The sequence below is a fragment of the Poecilia formosa genome, unplaced genomic scaffold, assembly GCF_000485575.1.
Source record: "Poecilia formosa unplaced genomic scaffold, Poecilia_formosa-5.1.2 Scaffold935, whole genome shotgun sequence".
NCBI classification, from domain to species: Eukaryota; Metazoa; Chordata; class Actinopteri; order Cyprinodontiformes; family Poeciliidae; genus Poecilia; species Poecilia formosa.
The window spans coordinates 49,570-59,652 of NW_006800874.1; the positions used below are offsets into that span (position 1 = coordinate 49,570).

The 10,083-nt window shown below is 37.4% G+C and overlaps 1 protein-coding gene across 1 annotated transcript; it reads left to right on the forward strand.

Moving 5' to 3' along the window:
- Window positions 1-7,103: 7,103 nt before the first annotated feature.
- LOC103132150 (GATA zinc finger domain-containing protein 14) lies at window positions 7,104-10,075 on the forward strand (the record flags this gene model as incomplete). Its single annotated transcript, XM_016667176.1, has 5 exons — window positions 7,104-7,111; window positions 7,765-8,389; window positions 8,431-8,435; window positions 8,575-9,015; window positions 9,121-10,075. Coding segments are annotated over exons 1-5 (2,034 nt in total), but the record flags the coding sequence as incomplete, so codon positions are not given.
- Window positions 10,076-10,083: the final 8 nt, after the last annotated feature.

Here is a 10,083-nt window from a genome sequence, read left to right on the forward strand (position 1 = left end):
TAGAGATCACTTTGTGCCAAGTCCAGCTGCTGCTGGAGCCACGCCTCGTGGGCCATTAAACTTGCATCCTCACCTCTGTTGCGGTCGGGTCCTACTGTCATGATGTGATATTGTTGGTGAGGAAGACGCTTGTAAACCCAGGCTGACATTAGTAGATGTTTAATGGTGAATCCAGAAACACAGATGACACAGGGAGAACCGAGGAACAAGATGTGCAGCAAACAGACGACAGACATACAAATGACTAGGACCCGACAAGGAACAAAGACAACAGGTGGGTATAAATACACAGAGGGTAATCAGGGAAACTAGACACACCTGGAAGCAATCAAGATAACACAGAGACTCACAGGGGAAAATGGGACTAGACAGAAAGAAATTCAAACTCAAAACACAGAAACTAACAACATTTAGTTTGTTAAGTCACATATTTAGGCACATGGTAAAGAAGACTTGTTGACATTAAGTTTGGGCCTCAGAATAATGAAGAGTGAAATCATTATTCTGTGGGAATGTTATTGTAAGGCACATTGTGAATATAATTTATCTTGTCAGAATTGTAAGTTAGTATGAGCCACTTTAACTGGTAAGATTGTTCAGCTGGTTGCTAAATAAAAAAATAAATGATCCAATCACATGGGAATATCCAAAGAGTTATATTGAAACATGTAGTCTCTGCCTTAAAGTAAACAAATATTGTGTTTTGAGATTAGAATTGTTATCATAATGTTACCAGATTATGGTGACGTAAGTTATGAGTTTCGAAACAACCAGTGAGTCTAACCTTGAATAAAGTGGGAAAACAGGAAGAGCAACAGATCAGCAATAACACAAGATGTGGTGTGATCTTTTGTAAGCCTGGGAGGTTCCAAGATCAAAGGATTTATTGCCATTCATATCCAAATACCATGGAATAATACAAGTTTGGTGGAAGCAATTATCACACAGCAAGAAGAATTCAAAATACTGGGTGTGTGTTGGTGTGTTACATTAAATTAATGATCTGAAGATTGAACAAGTAGTTTTGAGAATTTCATTTCTACTCAGGAATGTCCCAAAATGACAGAGAAAAGCTGTAAACACACCTGAAATGTTACCAGTCATAAACCCATCTCATATCTCTTTAGACTTTGAAAAAGATAGATTAAAAAAAACAAATCTTAGATTTTGGTGAACAGGGACAGTCTTCAAAGAAATTGCTTATTATATCGCATTGAAAGGAATAAATCCAGTCAACATTAAATATTCAAAATCAATCATTGTTAATGTGTGCACCAAGATATTTGATTAATCTAGGCCTGGGGAGCCCAAGTCCAGTCTTCTAAAGCTGCTACCCTGGAACTTTACATGCATTCCTGCTCCAACATGCCTGAATTAAAAGGCTTACTTCCCTCACTGCAAATAGATCACTTACTTGCAATAAATCCTAGAATAGGTGTGCTCAGGTTCAATCCTCGAGAGTCAGCACCTTGCAACTTTCAGATGCTTTCCCTCAACACACATGAAATGAATGGCTCATTAGCAGGCCTCTACAGAACTGAGAAAGGACAAAATAAAAAAAAATAAATGTAAATTGTCCCCAGGTCATATCATCAATGCCATCCATATTATCAAAGATGCCATAATTTTTTAAATTCCAAGGACTCTCATACTTTTTTGTCTCAGCTTTATTTTTTATATGCATTTCAAAATCAAGCATTTCATCGACTATCGTAGCCATTTTGTGTTTTAGTGGCAATTTATTATCTGAATTTGGTTTTCGGTCTATTATTAAAGTTGTGTTCATAAAAACATTTTTCTGATCTTCCTGCCATGTCACTATCAGCTGGATAAATTCCAGCCTTTCATTTCATTTTGATTGTACTATTAATAAAATGTTCTAGAAGCCTTTTGTCATGTACTGGGAACTCCCCAACTAGATCTAGTACCCTGTATTGCAAGGCAAGGCCTGGGAATGAAATACTTAAAAACATGGAAAGACGCCAAGATAGCAGTAAAGAAAACCATGATACAGGCAGAAAAAAAAGAAACCTAGAGAAGGAGTGGACACATCAAAAAAAATTGGATGTCATAGGTGGGATCCAACCAAGAGGAACTTCACTGAGTTGACCTAGGAAAGCTGGAATCATTCCTGAACTCCTTGTGGGTGAAAAGGGTTTATGTAACCTGTCTTTACAGATGTGGTATAAGGAGAACTCAATGGGCAAACTCTGTGGGTGAAAGGGGATCCTGAGAGATATTTTGTCAGGAGAAAAGATTGCTTTAACCCACAAAAACTACAGATGGCATCATAGCAATGTTCTGGCTGTGCTCGCCAAAATCCCTGAGAATAAAATTGAAGGACATTACATTTCCACCCAACAGCAAGAAAATGTTTAAAATTGCTTTGATGAAAGAGGGGAAAGACAGCCACCAAAATTAAGAACAGGTCAAACTCAGGGTTCACCTAAAGAGAAGGTCAATGTCTGACTGCTGTTCTCCATGTTTTCTTTCTGGTTCTGAGCAGACCAATACCAGAACCAGAAGACCTGCATTGTCTGGAAGGTTGATGCAAAAAGAAGACTGTTGGATAAGAGGTGTCAAAACATTTGTTGTGAAATGGCCTGGCATAAATAAACTGAATTGAACTGAAATGAAACCAAAAAAAAAGTCCAGACTCAAGACTACCATGGCCTGGGATACTGAAAATCTACAGCAGTGAATAGCAAAGAGGATTGCTGTCTGGCAATGTCTCTGTAGTTCATTTTAATAAACAACCCACTGTTCTCAGAAGACTACCTAACCTAATATTTTCGATTCTAACAAGAGCCTTATAATTGTTGTGTGACTGACGCACGAAGAAACTAACCTCTTTAATTGTTACAATTATAATTTAATAATAATTTGGAAATCCTTATGGGAGGTTACCATTGAAACTTGTTCAGAAATCAATACGATCACACTCAACTCTGATCAGATGAAACTGAGCAATAGGAAGGACATAGGAAGTAAAAAATATCTTATAGGATAACTAAAAATAATAATACATCAAATTAGTATAGCTCTGTTTAGGACTCTTAATGAAAATCATGAATCATGCACTAGATGCGTGTGTACTTGGCTCTGTGTGGACTAGGTGTGACGCTATGGGTGTGGAATGAAAGACTTTCTGTTGGCACTGGACAGTCATGAAAAACTTTTTTTAAGCTATGACTAAGGAACTATTGTTGTTCACCGCTAGATGTATTAATAATTAGGCTTCAGTTTCTTTTTGAAGAGTAAAGCCTATAAAGACCTCAAATGTCTAAATCTAAACAAACAATGCAGCCAAGTAGCTTCTTGAAAAAGAGAACATCTGAATTATTACTATTAAAAAAGAAGCAGGCAAAATTGTACTTTTTCCTCCACATTTCAATTAGCAATTTTAATATTGGTTCAATACCTTTAAAAATGACAGATGAATAGTTTTCTATATACATTTTTTAACTTAAAGACTATTGTTAAGACAGAATAGGTTTAAATTTGAAAACTATTTTAAAAATATATAAAATATTTTAAAAATATTAGTGGACAAATGCTTGGTATAGTGTTTGTAAACCCAATATAATGACTTCTTCTTCAATTTAGCAAAGAAAGAAATGCAGTTCAGCCTGCTTGTGTACAAAAGAAATTTAAATGATCAGAAGAAACCACACCTAACATATTGCTTTGCTGACATTCCTTATTAACTATGCACATAGTTTGTTTGTTTGCTTCAAACCAATGCCACATTACCTGATGCTTGGGGTATAAAAGCTTCTGCTGAAGAAGCTTTCACATGACAGACAGAAAGGATCACTGAGCATCACAACTTCTGTTACTGCAGTGAAAAAATATCCAGCTGGAACTTGTAAGTACAAAATATCTTGGTATTATTGTTTTTATGTCATTTACTTATTTGTATTCATCTTTCTTTTTTCATTTTATCTGGAATAGTGGCATTTATTTGATAGTGAAGCAACAGGAAAGCGGGTTGTGAGGGAGGGGAGAAACATATTGCAAAGGTCAACTACTAGGACTCGAACCCATAACAACTGCGTTGAGAACTAAGGCCTCCACACAGGGGTTGCAAATTTATTTATTTTTAAAAAAGTAATCCCCAAATCACCCACTATTAACAAATGGATTGTACAGTAAATTGGGACATATTATAATTTACAGTATAAAGCAATGGAATTACAACTGTTTCGTAGTAAGCTGGTTAACTAGTAATTAAAAGCTATTCCATAATTACCCACTTTTATCAATAAATTATGCAATAAATTGTGCCATATTACCAGGTATGTGCTGCTGGTAATTGCAACAGCGGACCATTGACTTTTTTCTGTTTAGTAGTTAGAAAATATAACTATTTGTTTGATATTACAAAATGCATATTTAAAAAAATATGGTGTTTAGTGTGTATGAAAGTTAAATATTACTCAGAACAATCATATTTTTGGAAATGAAAGGAAGGATTTTTAGAAAATATATGAGTGAATGATTGAAGTTATTGCAAGTTCATAGGACAGTTAGATTTATTAAATTGCACACAAAATAGTTATGGAGGTTACAAATTTCTGGATCTTAAACAATTTGTGAGATGTATGAGCAGAATATTTTGTTAAACAACAGTACATGCTATATCCTAAATGTGACAATCCCCAATAGTCCATCATAGTTCCTCTACTTTTCTCCTTTTGTATGCTGTCTCTTTGGTTCTTTGAAAATAAAACAAGAAAAGAAACATTAATTTAAAGAAAACACCATGCAGTCAACAATTGAAGAAACCTTACATTTTGATTTATTATCTCTTAATAAATAAGTAATAAATATTCCGTGAAATAAATGAATGTCCCCATAGTAAAACAAAAATCATTAAAAAACATTTTTACCTTCTGTATTGTTATGCATTCTTTTTATTTTTTTAAAAGACTTATTTATATCAAGATTTATCATTTCATACAATGACACTTATTTTGTAAAGTATTTCATATATTTTTTCTTAACTCAATTTTTTTGTTTGTTTTTTTTTAGGATATTTTTATTTCATGTTCTTATATTCAAATGAGAGAGCGAGATTTTGACTGTGGGGCAGCTCTGGTCAGAGTCCAGGCAATGACACCTACCCCGGAAGAGCCAATCGTTTCAAAACCAGAGCACTTGAACATAGCTTAACCTCTCCGTCTCCAGGCCTGTTTTTGAGAAATATGGCTGAAAATAACATGCTCAAAATTAATTGAATGTGTCTTAAGAACTACAGAGTTTATTTTAATTGTTTTGGTATCAAAACAAAGGTAAGAACCTAGAGAATATGTTACCAGGGCTACCACCCTGCCTGTTACAGAGGAAAGTGAATTAATATAATACACAGCAGAAATTAAGAAAAAAAAAAAAAAACAGTTTAATATATGAAGATTCCTTTCAAAGCATGCAGAATAAATCCAAAACATGTAGTAGACAACAGTACACAATCTGACCTTTTACTGTGCCAAGTTTCATGAAAAAAAAAAAAAAAAGTTCATCATATGAGTTTTAGAGAGGTACTACTTGATAAAAAATCTAGGCGGACTTTCCACATTAGCCATTTTGGCACAATTTGTGCTATTTGAACTTTCTCAGTTTTTTTCTGTAGGTTCTGTTTCAATCATTTATTCTTATCATATAATAAATGATTATATATCATAGATAAGTAATTACATCTAAATAATTGTTTTTGGAGGTTCCTTTGAAAAATCCACTTTGCATTCATTCATAAAAAGAGAAAAAAAAAATAGACCAATTTTAATAGTCTGAAAATGGAACAGAATAACTCACAATAACATTTCAAACAGAATTATATAGCAATGAAAATGCAAATAACAATGAAAACTAATTTGTCAAAATGATATCATCACAGGAAAAAACATATATCTCACAATTGCATTACAATAACAATGCACTCTGCGCGTAAAATCATGCAGTTCTCCATTCAGGTCATTCAAAACTACGCGGGGCAGTTTCTCGGGAACCCATTGGCCAATTTTGATGATTGACATGTCTTTCCAACCGTCAGAGCCAATAGAATCCAAGGGCGTTGACATTAACACGGAACCTAAAGTCATTAATCAATTACAGCGAGAAAAATGCATGTGACGTACATTGACGGAGTTCGCCTCTAGATTTTGTATATGGTAGCTAGGAGACGGAAGACGGACCGGGCAGAGCCGAACGTCACACGCCCCATTTAAATCATTGTTTGAGGTGCGGCATTTTTAAAATATATTTGCATGTTACATTACCAAGACACATGGATATTTCCATTTCTTGATTATCTAAAAAAATGTTGTTTGCATTATCTGAAAATCTTTGAGATAAACCTGTGGGACACAAAATGCAACGAATTCAGAGAATTCTTAATGAGATAATAAGATATTAGTGTATCTTATTGCGATATCTTAATCAAGATAAGGTTTCTTAAATTGATGTTTAGCTACAGCAACGCTAAAAGCCTTTGCTATGTATTGATTTATAAAAGATATTTAAATCTTATCTCAAACGGGAGCAGTAATGATTATCTAGAACTTGCCCTGATTTTATTCCAAATTAAAGTGTGTTGGTATTATGTATTAGAGAACAGTTCAAGTTTAAAATTAAGGGCAATTACATATTTGAAAGGAAGGCAACCAGAGATATCACTATTTAAAAAGTGATATCAAGATTGGTCTTTACAAAGTGAAAACACATGTGGTATTTTATTATTGATCATTATTTCAGAAAAAAAGTTCCCCATTCGCCATTCCAGAACATATAGATATATTTAACAAGAAGAATAAATTAAATCAACATTGACCTTAATACAGTATGTTGCTCCCAGGCAATTTAGAAAAAGGTTAGAAATCAGTTTCCTAACTATTTGAAGTTGATCAATCTACAGGAAGAACACTTATTCACAAGTTAAAAAAAACAAAGTAATCAGGTAATGTAATGCTGAGATAACATAAAAGTCAAATTTCCTCCTATTAATATTAAAAGTTTATCATGAAAATTATTACTTCTAATTGGTGGTGCAAAGAGTTGTTCTACAAGCAACTCAGTAAGGTTTTTCATATATGGTATGGAGGGATATGGCAATGTAAAAGTGTTTGTGTGCAGAAAATAAGGACAGTTGTGGTGTATTTTTAAGATGCGAGAAAAGATTTGAAGATGTTAAAATGGCATGACAAACTACATGAAAGGTGTAAAAGAAAATAAGTCAGTATTCTTTTTATTATGACAATAGTACCAAAATGCATATTTACAGAAATGCATGTAACAAAAAAATGATTTCTTTTTAAGGCAAAGAACAAAAAAGGGAATTATGATGAAGTTAGACACTTTCACGGTGTTGCTTGTAGGTAAGTGAGAAAAGAGAATGAATTAAGATGGTTCAATCTACATTAAATTTGTCTGCGATACTAAAAATGTACAATATTTCTTAAGTTTTAAGTATATGTGGAAAAACTTCAGAAGGTGCTTCAGAAACCACTACAAGTGTTGCAAGACGAAATACTCTAAAGCAAAGTATTGCAACAACAAAGACTTCAGCTCCAACAGCAACCACAACGGCTAAGACCACAATGACAGCTGAACCTACAACAACATTAGTGGCTCTGACAACAACCACAGCTAAACCAACAACAACAGATCTTCCGACAACCACAACTGCAACACCAACAACCAAAGCGGCTCCAGCAACAACCACAGCTGCTCCAACAACAACCACAGTCCCTCCAAAAACAACCACAGCTGTAACAACAACTACAGCAGTTACAACAAAAACCACAGCTGCTCCAACAACCACAGTTTCTACAACAACAACCACAGCTGTAACAACAACTACAGCGGCTCCAACAACCACAGCTGCTCCAACAACTACAGCGGCTCTAACAACCACAACTGCTCCAACAACCACAGTGTCTCCAACAACAACCACAGAGGTTCAAGCAACGAACACAGCTGCTGCAACTACAACCACGACTGCACTAACAACAACCACAGCTGCACCACCAACAACAACCACAGCAGGTCAAACAACAACCTCAGTGGCTCCAACTGCAACCAAAGATGCTCCAACAACCACAGAGTCTCCAACAACAACCACAGTGTCTCCAACAACAACCACAGTGTCTCCATCAACAACCACAGTGGCTCCAATTACAACCACAGGGAACCCAACAACAACAACAGTTGCACCAAGAACAATGACAGCAACTTCAACAACGACCACTGTTGCACCAACAACAACCACAGCTGCATCAACAACAACGATTGTTCCTACAACCACAGCGGCTCCATCAACAACCACAGTGGCTCCAACTACAACCACAGCAACACCAACATCAACCTCAGCAGCACCAACAACAACCACAGTGTCTACAACAACAACCACAGTGTCTCCAACAACAACCACAGTGGCTGTAACAACAAACACAGCTTTACCAACAACAACAGCTGCACCAACAACTTCTACAGCAGGTCCAAAAACAAACACTGTGTCTCCAACAACAACCACAGTGTCTACAACAACAACCACATTGGTTCCAACTACAACCACAGCTGCTCCAACAACCACAGTGGCTCCAACAACAACCACAGTGGCTCCAACTACAACCGCAGCTGCTCCAATAACCACAGTGTCTCCAGCACCGACCACAGTGTCTCCAGCAACAACCACAGTGTCTCCAACAACAACCACAGAGGCTCTAACAACAAACACAGCAGGTGCAACTACACCCACGACTGCAGCAACAACAACCACAGCTGCACCAACAACAACTGCTCAACCAACACCAACCACAGTTGTTCCATCTACAACCACAGCTGTAACAACAACCACAGCTGCTCGAACAACCACAGTATCTACAACAACAACCACAGCTGTACCAACAACTACATCGGATTCAACAAACACAGTATCTACAACAACAACCACAGCTACACCACCAACAACAACAGCTGTGCTAAGAACATCCACAGCTGCTCCATCAACAACCACAGGTGCTCCATCAACAAACACAGTGGCTCCAACTACAACCACAGCAACTCCAACAACGGCCACAGAAGCACCAACAACAACCACAGCAGCTCCAACAACAACCACAGTGGATCCAACTACAACCACAGCTGTAACAACAACTACAGCGGCTCAATCAACAACCACAGCTGCTTCAACAACCACAGTGTCTACACCAACAACCACAGTGTCTCCAATAACAACCACAGAAGCTCTAACAACAAACACAGCTGCTGCAATTACATCCACGACTGCACCAACAACAACCACAGGTGCACCACCAACCACAGTGTCTACAACAACAACCACAGAAACACCACCAACAACAACAGCTGTTCTAAGAACATCCACAGCTGCTCTATCAACAACCACAGTGGCTCCAACTTCAACCACAGCAACTCCAACAACGACCACAGAAGCACCAACATCAACCACAGCAGCTCCAACAACAACCACAGTGGCTCCACCTACAACCACAGCTGTAACAACAACTACAACGGCTCAATCAACAACCACAGCTGCTTCAACAACCACAGTGTCTACACCAACAACCACAGTGTCTCCAATAACAAACACAGAAGCTCTAACAACAAACACAGCTGCTGCAATTACAACCACGACTGCACCAACAACAACCACAGCTGCACCAACAACAGCCTCAGTTGCACCAACAACAACCACAGCTGTACCAACAACTACATCGGATTCAACAACCACAGCTGCTCCAACAACCACAGTGTTTCCAACAACAACCACAGCAGCACCAACATCAACCACAGCCGCTCTGACAACAACCACAGCGGCTCCAACAACAACCAGAGGTGCTCCATCAACAACCACAGTGGCTCCAACTTCAACCACAGCAACTCCAACAACGACCACAGAAGCACCAACATCAACCACAGCAGCTCCAACAACAACCACAGTGGCTCCACCTACAACCACAGCTGTAACAACAACTACAACGGCTCAATCAACAACCACAGCGGCTCCAACAACCACAGTGTCTACAACAACAACCACAGCTGCTCCAACAACCACAGTGTCTACAG